Source organism: Cajanus cajan, chromosome 2 (genome assembly GCF_000230855.2).
Source record: "Cajanus cajan strain Asha chromosome 2, NIPB_CcT2T_4, whole genome shotgun sequence".
In the NCBI taxonomy this organism is placed as follows: Eukaryota; Viridiplantae; Streptophyta; class Magnoliopsida; order Fabales; family Fabaceae; genus Cajanus; species Cajanus cajan.
The window spans coordinates 2,166,913-2,191,227 of record NC_138518.1 but is presented as its reverse complement, the minus strand read 5'-3'; the positions used below and the strand labels follow the sequence as shown (position 1 = coordinate 2,191,227).

Genomic DNA, 24,315 nt, shown 5'->3' with positions numbered 1-24,315 from the left:
CGTACTTACCAAAAAAAATTATTTGTTGACTAAATATTTTTTTTACTCTTAATATTATAGTTGTAATAATAAATTTTTGAGTAAATAACTATTTTAACCTCTAAATTTGAAAGACTTTGCCGTACTAGTTTGTAAAATTAATAAAATGTTAAATAAGTTTTTTAAAAAATGAAAATATAAATTAATAGTTATATCAATCTAAATTTTTTTAAAATGTGATTAAAGACTTAAATTGATAATATATATATATATATATATATATATATATATATATATATATATATAGGTGTCAAAACGATAGTAAATAATAAAATTTAAGAATATATTTGATATTCTAAAAATTTATTTGACATGCTTTTTTTTAGTTGTGGGAATTAATATAATAGAACTTACCACTTTCATGGAACAAATTGATTGTTTATCTAAAATAATATATTGGTTGCACTAATACATGATTAACTTAAATTATTTAACAAAGTTTTTGTAAAAAAATTTTATTTTCCGTGGGAAAAAGTATATTTTTATTTATAAAAATTGAATTTATTATTAAAAAAGACTAAATCTTTAGGAAAAAAAAATTATAGTGAAGTTGACTGATGATGTGGGACACGTTGTGTTATTCCAAGTCAATGGGAATATGCCATGCTTACACGTTAAGTCAACTTTTTCTTTTTCTTTTTTATCTGAAATTGCTAGGTAGGACTTACACTTTTAAAATTTAAATAATTTTTCCACGTGCGTTTGTTTCACATATTCAACACTTTTGGGTTACAATATTTTCATTATTAAATCTATCACACCTATGCTTTAATTTGAAGTGAAATATAATGTAACAAAAACGACACTATTACTTGAAATCACGTGTTTTATGAGTGTAACTGTGTAATAACTAACAGTAATGCAAATTGAAAGGAGGAAAGAAAGCAGTAACTGTGAGGATAAGAATTGAATGGAGGAAATGAAGAGGATAAGAATTGATGAAGACTAGTTATCTTAAAAAATACATATATTATATGAAAGAGTAAATGTGTTTTATTTTATATCTTTTGGAATATTCTTTTATATACAATATTTTTAGTAACTAACTCATAAAAAATATTGGTGTAAAAATAACTCGTAAAAAATATTTTTAGTAATTAAACTCATTTAATTTTATTTATCATAAGGCATAATCTTTAAACCTCATTTGCTCTTCATTTGTAAAGTCGTACTAGGTAAAAATTGTCTAAAATTTCCATTTGAAATAAATGGTGAAATTTATCTAAAGTCCTTACTAAGAACAATAATCTTTCCTTCCTTGGAAGTAAAATATTTTAAAGAAAATAATGATATGATATAATGTTATCTTAATTTATATCTCGATATTTTAGATTTAGGTTAATTGGGTTTTAAATATTTTTACACCTTCAATTAATTAAAAATAATTGATGATGTGATTTTTAAAATAATTATTAAAAAGTTCAATAAACTTATAATTTGTGATTGAAAATGACAATGTAGATTTATTTAATTTTATAAGATTATTTTTATGGTTCGAGAGCTCGCATGCCTTACACTCTAGGTATGTGCCATAAAAAACATGGAAGTTCGCACAAAAGTATTTCCGGTTCAATAAATTTAGAATATCTTCCTTTAAAATCAAGGAATATTTTTTAAAGATTTAATTGTGTTTTCAATTCTCTAATATTATAATTATGCTTTGATTTTTAAGGGTCTAATTTAATAATTTTAATCTTTTAAATATTATAATTTTTTCAAATTTTAATTAAATAATTTTAGTTTCTCAAATATCACAATACAATTGTTTAAGTTTAGTCATATAATTTTTTACCTATTTAAATAAGTTTATTATTAGTATTACTAATATATAAGACTTAAATAGATAAATTTTTTTATATAATTATAATGTATTTAAAAGATTAAAATTGTTCGATTAAAAATATAGGTATCAAAATTGCACAAAACGCTCAATTAAAATTTAAGAAATTAAAATTTTATTTTTATAACTGAAAAAAACATATTGATGCCTTTTTTAACTTGTTTTATTGTCAAATAAAGTCCTATTCAGTTTAAATAATGTGGTATGAAAATACTAATTATTCGAATGCGAGAGTTATGTTTGTCATTTTGTAACTAATTAATTAATTTGAGTAACTACTCATTTATTACTTATAAATAGAATTAAAAGTGTCATTAAGTTACGGCAAAATTAACTTAAAAAACCAAACTAATTAAGATGGCCCAATTCAAATGTTCTCCACGGGATTGGACGATCAAGTCTTTCTTTTTTCTTTTTATTTTTTTTTATAATAAGATAACAAAAGTAAACAGACCCATCGAAGGAGAAGAAAAGTATGAATAGCAAATGACCAATCAACAACATACTTTATTAATCAACAACATACTTTATTAATGGATAGGTACCAATTTATATACAGCAAAGAGAATACCAGAATGCAGTAGTTATAACAGAATAAGAAAATATCGGAATGCAGTAATTGAAACAGAATATTATCTAATCAGAACAGAATACAAGATAATTAATTAGTTACTGTTGTGAGCCCCCTTCAAGCTGGGAATGTATATTCATCATTCCTAGCTTGGAACAAAAGCCTTGAAAGATGGATGGAGATAAAGCTTTAGTAAAAATATCTGCGAGCTGCATGGAAGAGGAAATGGACAGGATCTTTAGGAGGCCATTGTTAACTTTCTCACAGACAATATGATAATCTATTTCACTATGCTTAGTTCTTTCGTGAAAAACTTGATTAGAAGCTATCTGTATCGCTGATTGGTTATCACAATAAAGAATAGTCGGCTGGACAAAAGGCACATGAATGTCTTGAAGAATATAAGTGAGCCACTAGAGTTCACACGTTGTTGAAGCTAGAGCTCGATACTCAGCTTCAGAGGAGCTGCGAGAGACGGTAGATTGTTTCTTCGAGCGCCAAGAAATAAGAGAGTCGCCAAGGTAGATGGAAAAACCCGTGATTGAGCGTCGAGAATCACTACATCCGGCCCAGTCAGAATCAATGAATGCTTTGAGTTGAAGATTGCCAGTGGCAGAAAGAAAAACACCAGAACCTAGGGTGCCCTTGAGGTAACGGAGAACGCGAAATGCAGCTTGAGAGTAAGCAGTAGTAGGATTGGCCATGTACTGGCTTAATTGTTGAACAGCATGGGATATATCTGGTTGCATATTTGTTAGGTAGATGAGACGTCCAACTAAGCGTCAATAGGAAGATGAAGATGAAGCAGATAAGGGGGTACCCGAGGTGGCATGTAGAAGAGTAGAATAATCCATAGGAGTTGAAGTGGGACGAGAACCAAGCATACGGAAGTTAGAGAGCATATCTAATGTGTATTTCCATTGACAGAGGTGAATGTCGCTACGGGACTGAGCAACTTCAATTCCAAGAAAGAACTTTAAATTGCCAAGGTCTTTTATTTTGAAAGTTTGATCAAGGAGATTCGTGATGTGGCGTATCTTATCAAGATTGTTCCCTGTTAAAAAAATATCATCAACATAGACAAGAAGAGCTGTAGTTGTGTTACCACTAAAACGTAGGAAGAGAGAATGATTAGCGGAAGACTGTTTATAGTCATGAGAAAGAAGAAAAGAGGACAGGCGAGTGAACCATTGTCTGCTAGCTTGTTTGAGCCCATACAAAGATCGTTGAAGACGACAAACTTGATTGGGATTCTCAATGGAGAGACTCAGAGGAAGCTTCATATACACCTCCTCATGAAGCTCACCGTGAAGAAAAGCATTATTTACGTCTAGTTGTTTTAGATGCCAATTATTGAGAGCTGTTAGAGCTAGCAATAATCGAACAGTGGTGAGTTTGGCCACGGGTGAAAATGTATCAAGAAAGTCCAATCCCTCCATTTGTGTATAACCTTTCGTGACTAGACGTGCTTTATGTCGCTCAACGGAACCATCAGCATTGTATTTGATTTTATACACCCAGCGACACCCGATTGCAGTTTTATGAGGTGGTAAGGTAGTGAGAGTCCAAGTATGATTCATTTGAAGTGCATGTAATTCGGCTTGCATTGCTTTAATCCAACAATCATGATGTGAAGCCTCAACATAAGAAGTGGGTTCAGTAGTGGCAGAGATAGACATGATGAAATGGTGATAAGGTGAAGAGAGACGAGAATAAGACAAGACAGAGTTGAGAAGATACCGAACACTTGGCGAGGTGGCAACATTGGTTGAAGTGAGAGCACTATGGTAGTCTTGGAGGTAGGTAGGGGGATGTTTGACTCTTGTTGAACGGCGTAAGGTAGGGGGAGAACTAGTAGTAGTGGTAGTAAAGGGTGATATTGGTAAGGAGCTATGTGAAACTGGAGAGGGAAGGTCAAGATATGTGTTATCATATGTGAATGGTATAGGAGAGGGAGAAATATTCTTTCCTTTTGATTTCTATAATTTAATATTGTTTGTTCTTGTGATTTTACATCCCTTGCTCGTTGCTAATATTTTCTTATTCCAAAAAGTTGTGTTCAATAGTTCTGCAACTCATCATAACACTAACTGAATTTAATACTAAATTACTAATCAGTATTCATATTTCTAGAGGTCTTGTAGATGAAAATTTCAATTTTGGATAGCTTGGAGTTTAACAAGTTTGTTTGTTGAATGGGTTATGATGTGGGACAGCTGAAAGTTATGGATTTTAATGGATAGGATTCGGGTTTTATATTGAATCAAAGGGAGAGCACAAGTATATCAAAGGCTTTGTTGGGATTAGCATGTTGCTTAAATGGTCAATTGATGGTTCTTTTGGTGCTGCGAGTGTACCTAAAGATTTTGGTTTGTTCCAACTTCCGAGGAAAGTTGAAGGAAGAAAAGGATTGACAAGGGTTTAAGTGTTGGCTATTGTTAGTCTACAGAAGAAGTTAGATTTGGGTAGCATAGAGAATCTGGATAAAAAATAAAGTAGAAATTGAGAATTATCAAAAAAATGTTTGGTCATCTCACTTGAGATCCCTTGGACATTAAATACAAGGTTTAGTTGCATAGGAAATTGAGAAGGGGGTATATGTTGCTCTACCTTGTCACTTAAAAATATAATGAATTCCTTTTCCTTGTATGATATAAAATATGTCACGCGTTACAAATTTAGATTTGTATGGTATAAAAGAATGGAAGTAAAAACAAGAAATGAAATAGGTTTCAATCATATTGAAATTGTATTAAAAATTATACTTTATCATTGATATGGTATGGTCCCTCTTTCTGTGTTTTTTTTTCTTATAATAACTTACATATGATTTATTTGAGCATATAGGTAGATGCTAGATACCAAATCAGAGGATAGATTGAAATGCTTATGGGTTTTGCCTTAAATCCTTATAGGTCAATTACTTTAGAGGTCTTTGTATCTTTGCGTGTTGCTTAAGCTTGTTTGTTTGCTGAGAAATAGGTGTAATGCAATTCCATTGATGTAATTTTTTGCTTGCTCAATTGATTGTCTTGCTGTGAACCATGTGTGAGCTTTTGACAAGTTTTACAACAACCATCCTTTACCTGGGTTTGTCATGGGTTATGAGAAAACATTCTAAGTTAGAATTTTGATTTCAAGCGAGTCTAATGGAATTGTGTAAATCATGTGTCCACCTCACCTGATGGGTTGTTGTTGATTGCTTGTGCTTGTATCCATAAGTTTTTTTGTTATATTGTGAAAAATGGCAATATGCATGGAGTAAATATTTCTTAATGGAATTTTAAGAATTGTATGTTGTTGTAGATTAGGTTTTGATCTTTGTTTGGTTATTGTAGATCAAGTGTCCTCACCTTATACATTGTTGGCATCTTATGTTTTATTGATTCTGGTTTTTTCAGTTGTTGCTGAAGTTGGAAGAAACAACCTTAAGACTTCAATTGAAAGTTCACAAGTAAAGATAACGATGGAACAGTTGGAGAAATTTACTTCTAATCTCATAGTTCCTCTCAAGGATCATGGCTGCCAATAGTTTAAGCTATTATATAAAAGCTTAGGAATGGTTTTATACATAATGTGCTTTAATATGTGAGAGCTCTTTGGGCTTGAAGTTGAATATGTCTAATATGCCCTGTGCTGAAATTAAATTTTTATATTGTGAAGAGTTATGTAAAGTTGGTTTCATCATTGCTTAATCTAAAATGCTTTCAACTGTTACTACAAAATTTAGGCAACACAAGTCTTATCTTACCAGGGAATGGGTACATGGGAAACACAAGGGTAAAAGCCCGTGTGATGAGTATAATATTGACCCTGAAGAATGGGAGAAATTCAAAGAAATTCGTAATGACCCTTCTTGGAAGGTAAATTGTGTTTATTTTTTTTGTAAAATGTATATTAAATTTGTATTTTTATTTCACTTTTAATTATTGTTTTATTAAATTATTGCAGCTTGTAAGAAAAAAAGCGCAGGATATCCAGAAACTCAATAATGCACCCCACCTATTATCTCGTGGGGGTTATGAGCTACTTGTGAGAAATTATATGAAAAAAGAACTTAAACGACTTAAGGAGGTAGCAATACAATCTGGTGCTAGTGAGGATGCAGTGATTGATCCTCCACCTCCTCCTCCACGCCATAGGTTGTGGAACATGGCTCACACAAAAAGCTCTAGAGAGATGACTTCTGAGTCTGCTAATCAAATTGCACAAAAAATTGTAAGTATTTTCTTATAAAATTAATTTCTTTATGTATTTGAAGATTTTTTGTAGATTTTTTTTATTTACGGATATATTATAAACAAAATTTGTTTATTGTAGAATGTGTTGGAGGAGCAAGAATCACAAGGTTCATTTATTCCTGAAGGCCGTCAGGATATATTAAATACTGCCCTTGGACGACCAGAGCATCCTGGTCGTGTTCGTACAGCTGGGGTTGGTGTTACTATTGGTGATTACTTTGGACGATTATCACAGGGGTCATCCTTATCTAGATTGAGCCCACAGGATCTTGAAGCCCTCACACAACAAATATATGTACGGGTCACACAAACTTTAATGGAAAAGTACCTGAATATGAGTACTGCACAGTCACAGGATGTTCCTCCAGTTCAGGTAGATCATGCTATCGTGGCCCGTGTTAGCACTAAAGGCAGTTGTCCAACTCCTTCAAGTGCTACTGTTGCTGGTAATCCCTTTGGAGATGAGGTTCATGCTGATATCTCCAATAAGTGTGAGTTATGCATTGAGGGGATTCCTCCGCTTGTAGTGGCCATTGGTAGAGTTTGTGAGGGGAGTTCAACTATACACAACGTGCCTTTGACAAATGATTTGGTCAAGGTGGTCATTGAGGAAGTTCGAGATTCTAATGCTTGAGTTCCCATACCTACTTCAGAGGTTCAGCTGGTTGGGCAGGCCTTACAAACTTTCATTGCATGGCCGAGACATCTTGTCAGACCTATTTCAACCACGGTATATATTTTTTCCTATTTTTTCATTATTACTAACTTTAATTACAAATACATATTGTTTATTCATATTAATGTTTGATGTTTGATTTATTCTATAGGATATTCATCGAGCAAATAAAAGAGTTCCATCTATTGATAGGTCAGAACCCAATGGTGATCCTATCACTGGGTTACGTGAGGCATCAAAGTCCTTACTTTATGGACAACCATTTCAGGTGACTTGACTAACTAATATAAAGACTATTTAACATATTTATATTTTAAGTTTGCTACTTACCCAAGTTCCCAATTTCAGGTGATATGTCCTGCAAGTCTATTTGAGATCAGCGATGATGATTTTACGTTGTATATTTCATTTCAAGATATATATGAATTATTACAACGTGAAGTAATGCTTAACATCTCAATTATACAATTATGGATGTTGTAAGTACACAATTGTTAGTGCCATTATCTATTTAATTATGATTTCCTTCACTATTAATCTTTTCTTTTGTATGTATTTTAGATATTTGAATCATAAAATTGAAGAACTCAATCATGGTGACTTGTATGGATTTCTTGAGCCCCAATCAATTCAAAAATCTAGGAATAAAAAACCGGATTCTCAAAATTATATCATTGAAAGGTTACGAAATTCACCAAAGCAAATTTACTTTGCTCCTTATGTTGATCAGTAAGTGCATCTTTGTGAACTCCATTTAATTTGTGTATTTATGTATCTATTGTATAACTAATTGTGCCTAAATGTAGAAATCATTGGCAGTTATTGGTTCTCTGTCCAGCAAACAATGTTGTTGTTTGGTTTTGTTCTTTGCATCGTAAGCCAAATGTTCAAATCAAAAATTTAATTAAAAGGTAAAATTTAGTTTGTAACAGGTATTTATTTTATGCTCTCTGTTATAAATTTTAACCATGTAACTTACATTCATTTATTTTCTTAGTGTTATGGTTGTCTATAATGTCATGGGGGGTACATCTACAGCACAACCAAAGAACCTAGATTGGATTTATCCCATGGTAATTGATTTGTAACCTCAATATGCCTAAAATGTTTTTTTATTAGCTTAAATTAAAAATTACTTATACAACTCAATCTAATTGTCATTTTAGAGTAATCAACAACAAGGAGGTTACGAATGTGGATATTATGTGATGAATTGGATGTTAGACATAATTGAAGGGGAAGTAACAAATGTTTGGATTGAGGTAATGTAATTCTTTTACTTTTACTATCATTAATTAATTTATTTACATGATTTTTATGTAACTAATATATTATACTGTATGTTACAGCTTTTTGATGATGTTGCACCATTGCCGGAAACCAAATTGGAAGACATTCGGAGTCAATGGGCAACCTTCTTTTTAGAAAAATTTAGAAATAGAGCATGATTTTTAGTTTAATTAGGATTGTTTACAATATATCTCCAAAACAATTTTATGCCTTTATTTTTTAGTTTATTTTCTGCCTTTATTTTTTAGTTAATTAGGATTGACCGGTTTTTATATTTCCTCTTCCTTGTTGTCTTTATGTTTTAATTGCTGATGTGGGTTGTTAGTTATTTATAGGGTATTGAAAATTGTTTATGGGAAAAGTCACTAATAAGTTTTCACTAGTCATATCACTGGCTATTAACGTGGAAATCAAAAAAATATTTGCTAGTAATGATTGAAGCCTGTCTGAATGAAAAATATGGGGATGAAACTTAAAACTGAATAGAAGTCACATGGATGAAAATTGATACTAGGTCAATTTCTTTGGTGCATCAAATGACTAATTGCCTATGGTAATTTGACATTATTAGCTTAAAAATATATACTTTTGTATTATCTGTTTTAGGCAATGCACTGCAGCACATTATGTATTTTTAATTTTTAACTAATATACATATGGTAGTTAGTTTGGTGTTTCCTTGTTTCTTTAACCCAAAAACATGATAGATGTAGCTTATAGAAAGAACAAATTTGACTCATGAAGGTGCAACACTAAATCAAGTTTTCAAGAATGGAAAAAACCATGTCATGTAATGTCATTTTTTTTTTAAATCCTTAGGCTATGTTTGGATATCTATTGATGGGTGGAATGGAAAAGATGGGATGGTATGGAATAACATTACAATACTAGTGTTTTGATATTTTGTGATGGAATGGAGTAATGTTTCTATTTTGTCGTTGTTTGGGAATAAAATGGAATTCAAAGTTATAGCTTTATTAGAGTAGTTATTGTATCTGATAACCTCTAATTGAGGAAACTGGAACTCAACAATTAGATTTTGAAATTATACTATGAATGAAATATGTTTATACAGGTAACCCAGAAAGAATCTAAAAAAATAATTGAATTTTTTTTTTAAATGCAATCTACATCGATTTAAGGTAGAACCGATGTAGATTTGAGTAAACATCTACATCGATTTTTGGTATAATCGATGTAGATTTGCGTTCAAATCTACATCGGTTTTGTTTACAATCGATGTAGATTTGAACGCAAATCTACATCGATTTTTCTGACAACCGATGTAGATTTGAACGCAAATCTACATCGGTTTTTCTCACAACCGATGTAGATTTAACGCAAATCTACATCGGTTTCAAAACCGATGTAGAAGTCTTTGTATTACTAAGTCGCTCTATTCTACATCAGTTTTATAACCGATGTAGATTACCTTCTAGAACCGATGTAGAACAGTGCTTTTGTAGTAGTGTGTGGGTGTGCAGTTGATAAAGGACAAAGATATACTTGAGGATGGTGTATGATGAGTGGAAAATGAAGAAACAGAGGCAATTTGGTTGACATGAGATGGGATAGATGCTGAATTTCCAGGAGATGATTGTTGGATTAAAGCGAGCAATGCTTTATACTGCTGGGGTGTGAAACGAACCTCTTGAGACTCATGGTGCTGCGTTTGGTCATCAATGACTTTGCTATCAACTATCACTATGTTGTTCGTGGTGTTCTTTGTATTAAAGAATTTGTGTCCAGGGGGAAATCCATGTTTCTTATAACACATATCAATAGTGTGGCCATTTCTTCCGCAATGAGTACATGTTTTTCCATTTTTGGTATTGTTCCCTTTGTTCTTCCCATCATAATTGGGAGGAAACCCGTGTTTTCTATAGCAAACACTCTATGTGTGTCCAGATCGTCCACAAAAGTTACAAATTTAGGAGGTGGAATTTATAGCATTAATCAAACTTTCTTTAGATTCAACATTAATATTTGTCATGAAACTGTTACCTAATAGTTGTCGTTCTTGTTGTGCAACATAAGAAAATATTTTCGAGATTGCAGGTATGGGGTCCATAAGCAAGACGCGTGATCGAACATTGCTATATTGCTTGTTTAAGCCACGTAGGAACTACATGGCTCGATCTTCGAGTTTGCGTTGTGCAATGGTGATGAGAACAAAACAAGAACACTTCACAGTGCAGGAACAGATAGGGTCGGGCCTGAAATTTTCTATTTCATCCCATATAATGCGTAATTTTGTAAAGAATTCAGTGACAGAGAGATCACCTTGCTTCATTGATGATGCTTCTTGCTGAAGATCTGAGATCCGAAGGAGGTCTCCTTGCGAATATCGGGATTTCAAATCACGCCAAATTTCTTCTGCATTATCCATCCATAAGACACTTTGTCGAATTGAAATGGACACTGAATGAACAATCCAAGAAACGACCATATTATTGCAGCGACGCCATGCACCATGCATTCAATCTGTCTTGGGTGGTTCAGGGGCACTTCCATCCACAAATTCTACCTTATTCTTAGCACTCAAGGCAGTTATCATGGATCTGCTCCATGAATGATAGTTATTTGAATCTAAAACTGGGGAGACGAGAGCAATTGCTGGATTCTTGCTCGGATGGAGGTATAAGAAACTGTCATTGCTAGGTGTTTGTTCACTCACCCCACTCATTGTTGATAAGAAAGAATGAAAGTAATAATTGAAAGATGGAGAAGGAAGATTGAGTGCGCAGTAGAACTCTTCATACGAAGAGCTCTGATACCATAACAAAAATAAACAGATCCATCGAAGGAAAAGAAAAGTATAAATAGCAAATGACCAATCAACAACATACTTTATTAATGGATGGGTACCAATTTATATACAACAAAGAGAATACCAGAATGCAGTAGTTATAACAGAATACGAAAATATCAGAATGCAGTAATTGAAACAGAATATTATCTAATCATAACAGAATACAAGATAATTAATTAGTTGTTGTTGAGATAAGAAGGTATGTTCATTTGGATCAACACTTATGAAAGTAAAGTAATCTTAGTGGTGACTTTATGTCGTGAAAATTGAAACCCGTCCTTGTTTCTTAAGCAAGTGCAGCCCCGGGGTTGGTCACCGAAAATATGCACAAGTAAAAGACTTGAAAGAGAAGGTGGTATAGTTAAGACTCATGATGTTTTCATACCTACAGATCCTGGTCACAGTCCTGGTGTTGGTCACTCAATAAAACAAAACTAGTCAACTGAATTAGTCACGTAAACTAGTTGTAGCCTCCAGTATTAGATGCTACGTTCAAGCAATCTCTCTTTGAACTCTTCTTCATTCGTGTGTTCATAGCATAATCTCTTTGAACTCTTCTTCATTAGTGTGCTCATACTATTATACTATATATCCACCTCTCTCTCATTCTATTTTGTTAGTATTTGATATTGAATATTACTTGATATGATAGACTATATATTGGCTGGTCGGATCTCAGTATAATATAGTGGGGTACTCGTCTCACTATCATTTTACAATTTTATATAATATGTATATTTTTTTTATCCAAAAAATAATAGTATATTTTAAAAGTTAAAAATTTTATTATAATAAAATAATATTATATATGTTTAAATTATTATATGTATAAAATTGAAGTTTAGAGGAGACATCTATTTATTTGATATTTTTCAAACTTTTGAAGGAGATTAGTTCTTATATTTAACGAAAAATATTCCTTGATAACGAACTATTTTTTTTAAAAATTAATTAATTAATATATATATATATATATATATATATATTAATACTCACATATATAATGTAATATATTAAAAAAAAAATTTATGATAAAATAACATTTGTAACATGCATATTTACATTTTGTGTTTTCTATTTATTATATACGTACATTGATTAAAAAATCAAAATAGTAAAGATTAATTGTAAGGTTTATGTTCTATTTAGAATTTTTTATTATAAAATATGTTTTTAAATAAAGTATCATCAAAAAGTTTATATTAGATATTAAAAACATGTTTATATTAAATTTGACTTTTATAAATTTATTTCCTCTTTTTTTAAGATTATGATATAAGGTCAATAAATAGAGACTCTTGATAAGAGAAGAATCATTAGATCTTTAGAAGGGGGTCACCACCTTAAATGAGAGAGAATGTCATATGAAGGAGGGTTTCCAAGTTTTGCTAGAAAACTTGTGAATGAGGATTTTCAAGTTTTGCTAGAAAACTAATGAGGATTTTCAAAGGAAAGGATTTCCAAGTTTCACTTATAAAACTTGTGAAAAAAAGATTTAAATTTAACCCACAAAACTTGAAGGGAAGATTTTCAGGATATATATAATACATTTTGAGATAAATAACGAAAATCCTTGTGGACGTAGGCATGATGGGCTGAACCATGTTAAATAAATTTGTGTGATCTTTTCCTATTTCTTTTATGGTGTTATTTTAATATATTTTTCATCATTATAATTATGCGTAAGAGAAAAGAAGATTTTTTTTTTGTTTTCAATAGTGGTATCAAAGCTCATAGTTCATGGAACTTGGTAACCTATCACTTGAGTATTGAAGATTGACATACAACCATTTCAATACCCAAGAAATACTGTAAAGTAAAAGTATAATTAAAAATGATTGTGCCAAACATCTACGACAACAAGGTCAAATTTGAAAATCTTAATTGTGCGAGGAATTGTTGGGAAAACAATTTAAATTTTTAAATTTAAATATCTGGGATATTATTTAAATTTTAAAAGATAATGATTCTTTTAGGATATTATTTAGAATTGAAATATATTATATTTACTTTAGAGATTTGTTTTCTCTTTTAAGATTATGATATAAGGTCAATAAATATAAACTTTTAATATGAGAAGAATCATCTGACTTGTAAAGGGGGTTACTGCCTTAAATGAGAGAGGATGTCATATGAAAGAGAGTTTTCAAGTTTCGTCAGAAAACTTGTGAATGAGAGTTTTCAAATTTTGTTAGAAAATTTATGAGAAAAGGGTTTCATCCATAAAACTTGTGAATGAGGGTTTCACCCATAAAACTTGTGAGGAAGGGGTTTTCAAGTTTAATTCACAAAACTTGAAAGAAAGATTTTCAGGATATATGTAATACATTTTGAGATAAACAATGAACATTCTTGTGAACATAAGCATGAAGAACTAAATCACCTTAAATAAATTTGTGTGATATTTTCCTATTTTTTTAATATTATTTTAACATGTTTCTCATCATTATTATTGCGAATAAAAGAAAAGAAGATTTTTTTGTTCTTAACAAATTTTAACAAAGTACCTTTTAGGAGAAGTTATAACCTATTATTTTTTATATATAATTATTTTCAAAATTTTATTTCTTTCATTTCATAATGAAAGAACCTTTAACGCATAGATTTTCATACTAAACAATTTAAAAAAAATTAAACAAAATTCTTAAGTTTTTTCCTACTTTTTATATCTAATATTTTAACATGTGCATTATATTAAATATTTATTATATGTTATATACAAATAATATTATATTTAATATATAAACTACATTTACAATTTATATAAATAATACCTTTAATCACATAAATTATATTATATATTTATGATAGCTAATTTATATTTTAACACAATATTATATTTATTTATTAATAATTTATTTAAAAAATATAAAATATAATTAATAAATAATTATGATAAATAAAATTAAAAAATTCTTAAAAAACTCATTACAGAAAAAAATTCTTAGTTAATATATAAAAATTAATTAATACATAGTAAACATATCATTAATCTAGGGATTCAAATAAAAATTAAAAAAAATTATAGACTCAATTACAAATTTTAATTTAAATAACTACTTAAAATATATATATTAAAATAAAACCACTAATTAAGGTATTAAACTTTACATAATTAAAAAGTTTAGTATCTATATCTATGAAACAAAAATTGAGGACGTTTATAAATGTAATTAAGCATGGGATGGGAGTGAGTGGAACGTTGATATTTCCTTTCTCTCATGGTAGTCCAAGTGGATAACATAACATATATAAACGAGAGGCCACAAACCAACCTCTAACCCAACAATGGTGGTGTTGAAGTCCACTTCACCACTCTCATCTCTCACCACAGCTCACACCTTCTTCAGCCTCTCCTCCTCCTCCAAACTCTCCTCTCCGCATTCCCTCCGCCGCCGCCACCATGTCCACCCCGCCGCCACCAGAGTCGCGCGCTTCGCCGTCGGAGCCTACATGGAGAGCCCCAACTCCTTCGCCACCTTCGCCAACAGGGTCATCGGCGCGCTCCCCGTCGTCGGCCTCCTCGCCAGGATCCTCAGCGACGAAGGCGGCGTCGGCGACGACCTCGTCGACTTCGCCGAGTTCCGGAGGCGCGTCGGCAAGAAGTGCTCCGACGCTGACTCCACCGCGTTTTATCAGTTCCAGGAACGACGAGGACGGGTGAGTGAGTAGTGATCACTCATTTTCCTCGAGGCTCATACATTGCATGCTCATGTCAAAATTATCTTTGGAGCCTTAAAATTGATTAAGCTTGAGTAATTCACTAATAATGAATAAAGTGTTTTTCACTATCACACAATCATTTATCATCGTTGAAATAAAAATATCGACAAAAAAATGAGTTTTAGTTAATTAATTTTTGTATAAGCTAATTTTAATTTATAAAGAAACTTATTTTATTTTTTCTTCTAAAATGTGTTTGTGAAGAAGTTTATCCACACAAGATTATATACAAAAACTAATAGGTGATTTTAGCTGCTTTTAGTGTTTTTCTCTTGTCAGAATTAGAATTTCATCTTGAAGATGTTTAATGCAAACTTTTATCATATGGTTATCAAGGTTAAACTTCAATTTTGGTTAGAGTGATGTTAGAATTACTTGAGCAATTTTATCTAAGTTTTGTTCTATAATTAATTCAGTGACAGCCCATAGTTAACTTTGGTTCTTGGGTTTTGTGGTTAAAGTTAAGGAGGTTGATTTCACGCTCAAAACTCAATTTTTATGAGTTTAGAATATATTGAGATTGGTAATCAAGTTTGAGTGTTGATGAGGTTGATTTATCTGTGTTTTGGTTTTGGTGTGCTAAAGGGGAATGGATGTGTGACTTAGTTTGGTGTTGGTTTGTTGTGGATAGGCAGGGGATCCTCTCTATGTTCTGTTATGCTGTTGGCTAGCAGCTATTGGTGCAGGTCTTCTCAAAACTGAGGATATTCTGGAAGGTGTGGCTAGGCTCCGGATCTCAAATGACATTGAATTTGAGGAGCAAAATTTCATGGCTTTGATGAGCGAGGCAAAGGAGGTTGGTCTCTATTCAGTTTTAATACTACGTTGCATCTGAAGTGGAACTCTATCAGTTTCCATTAACTGACTGAGTCATTCCAAAATATATTGTCTAAGGTCTAAACTCTATAAACATTAAACACCATTCCTCATGTACTTATTGACATTAAGGAAATTACTGAAAATAAATAGTGATTCAAAGGTCTCTTTCAGGGTTATCTATCATTGTTCTCTTGTTTGGGGGAGTCATTAACGTGTGTTACGTTACCAAAAATAATGTTTTCTCTACCCCAAATCTAAATCATACTCTCTTAGATATAGACAATTTTTTTCTATCACAATGGCAAAAAAACTTTGTTAATATCATCAAGCCTGTCTTGGGAGTTGGGACATTCTTGCCTGGGCATAGTAAAAACAGAGAAACTTACCTTGCACCATTGCGTTGTCATTCAGTGTGTTTTGTATATAAAGGTCATTCTATTGTCTGTAACATGAGGCCTTCCCAACGATACATTTAATTGCCTTTGGATCAAGGCAAATATGTATTCATTTCTTTTAGTTTGCTGCTCTGCTGGGACATTAATTAGCTAGTCGCCATAATGTGTCAGATACCACCAAGTACCAACCATATATATTGACATAATAAAGATGCATATTCGTTATTAATAGGAATGGTCTAAAGATTAGGATTCTATTAACTAACTTTTCAAGGAGTAATGATAAATCCCCATCACAATGGGATTCTCCCAGATAAGTTTTCATTCATTTTGTGTTGTAAGAAGTACTATATGTTATCAGCTGGACAAATGACAGATATTCTTCCTCCGTGTGTCACTAATGCTCCACTTGTATGCTTGGTGCTTTGATTATACTGAAACTATGTTTTATCCATGTGACACTACCCTAATAACTCAAATTATATTCAATGCTGTAGAGACGGGCAAAGCTAAAGGCTGAACCTCCTGCTATACCTATGGAGATTCGAGCTGGCAAGGCACTTGATGCTATCTATGTATGTTGCTTTGGAAAGGACTCTTTTGAGGAAGAAGACCAGCTACTGCTGACTGCAATGCTTAGTGCTGTTTTCCCATCGGTCCAGCGAGAAGAGGTCCAGCGCCTTGTCAAAGACAAGGCAGAGAGAGTAGCAGCAGGAGTTGATGAGGATTATGTTTCAGATCTCAAGCCTCTGCCAAAGGACGCTGTGGAACTACAAATGAAAGACCTTCAGTTCCTTCAACAAAATAGTGAGACTTAACTAGGTGAAGTCTGTGATTTCCACTGCATAATGGCGTTGAATGAAAGTATATTTTAGAAACTAAGCTGCTTTAGCCTTTTGGCTACTCAGTACTCACAGAGAAAAAAGACGGTCATCCTGGATCTTATTCTATTATTCTTTGGATCCATTTTGAAATGTGGGGTTATGACTTTTTTGAAAGTGCAGAAATTTCATGTAATTACTGTTAGCAATATAAATGGTAAAGATAGTAATCATATCTCAATGCCATTTTTAAAATTGTTTGCACATCAGGTAAAGTTTATCACGAACCAACTATACCAAAGTTAGCTAGCTATTGGAGGAATCATGAATGGTTTTACTAATTTCTAATAAAATTCAGGTGTTACTTCCACAATAGTTTCATACTTCCAAAAAAGTTTCATGTTTTGCTGGTAACACAATTTTTAGCAGCAATGTGGCCACTATTGGGTGTCCATTATTGCATGTCCATAATTGCAGCTGTTAAACAATTGTAAGTACTTCGTGAATCGTGACGTTTATCATTCCCATGACAAGTGCATGAACATCAATTCCGATGCAAACATAACAGCCCTGTTAGCATTAATGGGCAGTGAAGATTCGAGTTTCATTGGATGCCGATTGCCGAGCTGTGCATGCAGGATGGCTGATAGAATCAGTAATTTGCCAATTGCAGTCCTTTGTCACATTCCGTCTTTCCTCCCAACCAAAGCATTTGTTGCAACAAGCCTTCTTTCTAAGCGATGGAACCTCTCTGGTGCTCAGTTCCCACGTTCCATTTCGATTTCCACGATGACAACTCCTCCTACGACAACAGGAAAAAGACTTATTCCCTCTTTGTTCAGTCTGTGTACGCATTCTTACTCTGCCATGATTTCTACCAACCCCTCCGAACCTTTCGCCTCAGATTTTGCACCATCTTTTACGACCCTTTTAACATCATCACATGGTTTACAATGCTCTGCAACAAGGCAAGGAAGAGTTGAACACCTCGACCTCTATCTCGAATGAACCATTGACTTTCCCTCTCTAGTTGTAATTTTCTTATTTGTTGAGTGTAAGTTGGCGTGTCCATGCGAGATTTGAACTTTCTGCATTCATTCAAAATGGTATGCAAATAGCCAAAAACTTAACAAAACACATGGATAATTAACTAAGTTTATGTGAAGCAGCATTGACTGCAATTTTCCTCCGATCCTCACAATGTTCAAGAAAAGTGCTAATGTATTCCGGGACCAGCTAGAAGTGATCATTTACCGAGTGATACATTTATGAGCTTGCTGAAGCATTGCATGAATTATATCCTACTTCGTCCACTACCATCACGTTATGAGACGATGGACTATAAATGAATTCTGCATGTTATGTATAAAACAGTAATGAATAAAAATGAGCATTTCAAAGGAAACACTAGTAATTAATTTTGGATAGAAGAATGTGTTAAGAACTCAATTATATAGGAGTATCCTTCATAGACTTCGTTCATCTTCAATTTTTTGCTCCTTATAAAAAGAAGTGTTTGTTGATGCATTAATTGCTAAAATTAAATGTATTTCACTAAATTATCACTTTTTATTTGATTAAGAAAACTACTCATCATCTTTTAGGCACTAAAAAGGTGAAATTATGCCCCTGTCAATTCAAAACAACTTTTTTTAGGATTTTCATGATTCAATCTACTTGCCTTTTTTTTGATAAAAAAAACATGTCCTCCTTCTCTTTTGTTATTGTGAATATCGAGAAAACTATTTTACTTTGATTTGCTAAGGAATTACATACACAAAGATCGATTTAATTGTTAGATATCATAAATAATGCATTGATTTGGAGTAACTATTTTACATATGAAGTATTTCATCTATTAGACATTTAATGTAAAGATAATAGATTGTCTTAGTACATTCGTCTCATACAGAGTACTAATCTTATATTGAACATTCATTTTATTGAATGATCTAAAATATTTTCTCTAAAAACGTTTTTATTTGTTATTATTAAAACTTTATAACTTGAGGGATTTAAGTTCATCTTTTGAAACATCTTCACACAATATAACATTATACATTATTATTACTCATATTATTCATTTATCATATATTATAACATTATAATATCATTCATAAATGTCTCAAACATTGTATACACCATTATCAAGTTGAACATCCACATTTCATATCACATGTAGGCACAAGATCTTAAGATTAAACACTTAAAGAATAAAATAACACCATTACAACTCATAAACTATCTCTTCTTATCTTACGTTTCTAGGACATTATGTGGTTTAAACGCATTATTAAGAAATGTACCTATATTATCAAATTGATATTAATTTTATTTGAAAGCTAAGATAGTTATATATGTTAAGTCAAAAGATGATCTTAGATCCACCATGTTTATAAGTTTTACTGATAACAAACATTACACATTTTAGTAAAAAAATACTTTGTAAAAGTTGTTGTTTAAAACTGTGTAAGACGAAGTAGAGTATGTAAGGTGAAGCAAATTAAACGAAGCATACAAATTGTTCCTATCGATCATTATTTATTGTGATTGATGATTTTAAATGTTCAAATGAATGTTTCATGCTTTAACAGATTGAAAATTGTTGTCTTGGAACTCACATTTTGCTAAAAGTGTATAAAAGCATTAAGAGTAACATAACAAAGGACAAAGATTCTGGATTTCACGGAAAAGGCGCAGAAAAAGGACTATATTCTCGCCTACACGCTGACTTTGCTTCCTACTGTTCATACTTTGCTACTTTGCTCAGATAAATAGCTTGATCTATCAAAGATAAGAAGTACGTTTAGGTGAAAGGCATTAATTGAAGCTTTTAATGCACCAACGGATACTTCCTTTCTCTAAAGATTAGATGAAAGAGTAAGACGAAACAACTCTATGAATTAAACTCAAGAAGCTGCAATGATCATCTCTTTCAAAGTTATTATATAAGAAGCTATGGAGCTCAATAATAGAAGTGGAAATATAGAAAAATCTTGAGATACAATACACATCTTTTAGAAAATCTTCTTCTTGAGTTTTCTTGTACTTAAATGATTTGTTGTAATCACGTTTAAAAAAAATAACAATTGCAACCTTGTAATACTATCATAACCATTGTTATAAAGTAAAGTCTGGGTAATGATATGAAGACATTATTCAAAGAACACTTATTTAAGCCAAAAGTGACTTGATAAAAGAATACAAGTAATTTTGTTGAAAATTAGTAGAACTCAATCTGGTTTGATTGAGAATTGGACGTAGTCTTGGTGGTTGAGATGAATTAGTATAAAATTTTATGTTCATTAATTACTCTTTCTGACTCTTTGTCTATTGTAGATACTACTTCACATATTTGAAATTGTGCAAGTTTTTAATATACATTCTTTAACTCTCCTTCTAGTATCTGTCTTTTCTCCATAAAATACAATTTTTATCTTGATCTTAAGAATTTATTTTACCATCTACTATTTTTAGAAATTACAAAAGCCTATTATTTTAGCCTAATTTTTACAACTTGACATTTGTTCACTAATTTGATCATAATGTTAATTCTAAACCTCTTTTTTGGGTAATTTTAGTGTTCTTGAAAAGCTAACATTAAAGGCTACAACTCTTATGAATACAAAGAAACCTAATTCGATTATATAAGGGTTCTTGCAAGGCTTACAATGTTTAGACAATACTTTTTGTGCATGAAATGCGAAGCTCATCTTATGACTAACATAACTTGACCGTTCATTAATATTTTTTATGTAATTCTTAAGTCTAAACTGAAGTCTCAAATGTCTACTTTTTAACTTAAGAAATGAAACACTATTTGGTTAATCTCACAAAGAAAATCATCTAAATATTGAGATGTATTCATACAATTTTTTTTTAAAATTAAATAAATCACACCAAATTCCTAAATAATACATGCAATAAACTCAAAAACCCCAAATCTCATATTACTAACCCTCAAACATTGCAACTCATCATTAGATTAATTCAATTATAATTCATGTATAAAATTATAAGGACAATACAATAACTCAACCTCAGAACATGCACATAAAGATCCATAGCAAATAAATCAACAACCTAAGAGGTTTAAGGATTGCTTTTCTACCCTTATTTCTCATATATGCACATGAATGCAATAATCTCACTCTCCCATACCTAGAGTGATGATTTCACAACTCAACGTGCTTCTTGTAACTTCAACCACTATTTTGCATCTTCCTTAGTGGTTTTCTCTAGTTTTTCTTCTACAAAAACTATAGGTTTTCAAAAGATGCGTAATAAATCTAATACCCATTAGAGATTCATAATCAAACTTGATACTAAAGATTTTAAATAGCTTACACATATGAAAACAAGCATTATTCTTTTTTTACTTTATGTGTTTTTTAAGAAATTTTTTTCTTTTCTTCATAAAAATGCTATGTAAGACCTAAAATACGATGTAAATATCAAATTATTGTATAATAACTATACTAAAGTTGTGACATTAGTGTCATTATCATCATCAATTATCACATCAAAATATTGTGTTAAATGTTTAATAAAGAAACTAAATTTTAATTTTATAAAATAAATTAATATTATTAAAATTTACAAATTAAAATCATATAATTATGGTTAAAAATTAAAAAAAATTGATATAAATACTTCTCATTTATTAAAATAGAAGTCGTCCTTATTAAACATACATTAGCACATATTTTTTTCACCCTTCTTTTGCATTCATCTAAATAGAATGATATGTATCTTCATTCAAGATGTTCAAAAAAGAGGGGTAAATTTAAAATATAAAAGAAAAGGTGTTGAAATGCATAAGAAAATACATAGATAATTATAAGTATTTATTATAATATCATGCAGCATTGATTGCCATTTTCATTCCTTGGAGGCAGTGAAAAGGAACGGCGCAGATGAAATAGTTCATTCCTTGAGAAAGAACGATGCGATCATTTCCTGACAAATGAAAAGTTGATCTTCCTAATATAGGAAAGCATGTGTTGTATCCACACTCATCCACTTGCACCACGTCATGCATCAATGGAGGATAATGGAATTCTGCATGTATAAAACAATAATGAGACATGTCTATCAAAAACATTCTTTTCTTTTACCAATAAACAAGATTATAACCATAACAAAATCGAATTCATTCATCAATTTAACCCTCTACCTCTAAATATTAAGCTGACTTTAATAATTTGCATAAAAAGCATTTAAATATAATATTTTGTTCGGTTAAATGAAAAGAAAATAAAAAAACCAAAATTACGATATTTTCAATTTTGTTTGGTTAGACAGAAAATAAAGAGAAAAAAAAAGACTCTTTAGAGATAAAATTTTAATTTTTTTCCTCCCCTTACTTTTTCCAATTCAAATATTAAATTTCTGCTTTTCACTTTCACTTTCCTTCTTTCGAACCAAATGAATAATAAAAAAATAAAATTTATCTTGCTTTTAAAAAGTAATTATAAGTAGTAATTAAATAATTAATTAATAAATAAACATATAAGAAATAACCAAAAATAAAATGTCGCGTCAATAAATTATGTAATTAGATTCACAAATTACTAATAAGTCATTATTGATGTGGTATAGGTTCGATTATTTTAAATAAGATTAAGTGATAAGTTAAATTTTTTAATAGAAATTAATATTGTCGATCATCGATAAAAGTTAGTAAGTATTTTATACTGATAATATAATTATAAAAAATCACAAATATAAAAGTAAACACTCATTTTTTAATTAAACAATAGTTAGAACACGTAATTAAGATGTGATTAAAATAAGTTACTCAAAGCAAAGAATATCAAATTAGAATGGATTAGGTCCATATTTCTATTCAAATAACAACAAAATTTAGATCTTTAAATCAGATAAGTTAAAGTAAATAACACTACTACAATTTCTTTTATTACATGCGATTTTTTTTGCGAATTTTGTATTAAAATTCGCAGCAAATACTAGTCTTACGAATTTTTCTGCGAAATTTTATCTGCAGATAATATCTTTGTTGATAATATATTTTTGCGAATTTTAAAATTTGTAAGAAATTCTTTTGCGAAATTTCTTGCGAAAAAAAATTGCAGAAAAGTTTTTTGCAAAAAAAATTCGCGGGAAAGTTTTCTTCAAATTTTTTCACAATGAATTCATCCAAAACATTTGTTTTCACGCCTCCAACATGTAATACATAATATTTTAAACTCAAAAATTGTAGATTATAAGTCTAACACTCAATCATACAAATCAATATGTAAATGTTACTGCATATTAAAATTGGCAAGAAAATCTGCAGGAAAAGTTACCTACAAATTTTTTTTACCATTTAGTAAATATTACTAAATATTTACTTGTAAATTTGTTTTTACAAGAAAATTTGCAAGAAATAAAATAAAACTTTTCCAATATTTTCTAAAAAATTTTACCATAGAAAAAAATTTGTATAATCATTAAAATTGTAGCAAAATTTGCAAAAATTCCTTGTAGATTATTTTTCATAAAAAAATTTGTAAGAAATATCTGTAAATTATTTTTTTGCAAACAAATTCGTAAAAAAATTTTGTGAAATTATTATCCAAGAAAAGTCACAAAAAATAATATTTTTTTTAGGAAAATTCGTAGAAAAATAACACTTTATAGTAATGTAAAATAAAGAGTGGATCAATTGAAAGTTCACACATTAGTTTAACTCCTAAACACTTTTAAACGTATGTATAAGGAATCGAATAAATGTTTCTTAAATTTAATATGTGAGTATATAATAAACAAGACAAGGTATGATCTTTAAAGAAAAATGAACAAGAAATGATACGAACCTAGTACATCTCCAGCCTTAAAACTCTTTCCATTAGGCCATTGACTGCTATTAAAGGTCCAACCAGCTGCATCCCCAACCACGTAGGTTTCTGCATAAACCATCTCAGAATAAAGCACCAACACACACAACAATACCATTGATGCACCAATGCTTCTTCCTTCAGCCATTTTTGCTTTTCTGATCGAAACAGAGACTTAAGGAAGGATTTTATAGCTCAGGAAGCTCCCTGTCTTATAAAATAATTCAGTCATATATGGACATTATA

At 30.9% G+C, this 24,315-nt stretch overlaps 3 protein-coding genes and 1 long non-coding RNA gene across 4 annotated transcripts; 2 read left to right on the top strand and 2 right to left on the bottom strand.

Annotated features, from left to right (window-relative positions):
- The first annotated feature begins 7,104 nt into the window (after window positions 1-7,104).
- On the top strand, window positions 7,105-8,904 carry LOC145955223 (uncharacterized). The gene is made up of 3 exons (XR_014431869.1): window positions 7,105-8,440; window positions 8,534-8,629; window positions 8,717-8,904. It is a non-coding gene; the product is annotated as an uncharacterized LOC145955223 (long non-coding RNA).
- A 1,878-nt stretch (window positions 8,905-10,782) lies between these two features.
- On the bottom strand, window positions 10,783-11,136 carry LOC145954068 (uncharacterized). The gene has a single exon (XM_083067746.1). The coding sequence runs from the start codon at window positions 11,134-11,136 to the stop codon at window positions 10,783-10,785; it is 354 nt and encodes a 117-aa protein (XP_082923872.1).
- A 3,543-nt stretch (window positions 11,137-14,679) lies between these two features.
- Window positions 14,680-17,482, top strand: PDE329 (calcium homeostasis regulator). The gene is made up of 3 exons (XM_020347653.3): window positions 14,680-15,129; window positions 15,824-15,988; window positions 16,904-17,482. The coding sequence occupies exons 1-3, from the start codon at window positions 14,758-14,760 to the stop codon at window positions 17,222-17,224; spliced, it is 858 nt and encodes a 285-aa protein (XP_020203242.1). The 5' UTR covers window positions 14,680-14,757; the 3' UTR covers window positions 17,225-17,482.
- Window positions 17,483-21,876: 4,394 nt separating this feature from the next.
- On the bottom strand, window positions 21,877-24,315 carry LOC109788829 (basic blue protein). The gene is made up of 2 exons (XM_020347659.2): window positions 24,049-24,315; window positions 21,877-22,288 (listed from the first exon to the last, which is right to left on the bottom strand). The coding sequence occupies exons 1-2, from the start codon at window positions 24,215-24,217 to the stop codon at window positions 22,086-22,088; spliced, it is 372 nt and encodes a 123-aa protein (XP_020203248.2). The 5' UTR covers window positions 24,218-24,315; the 3' UTR covers window positions 21,877-22,085.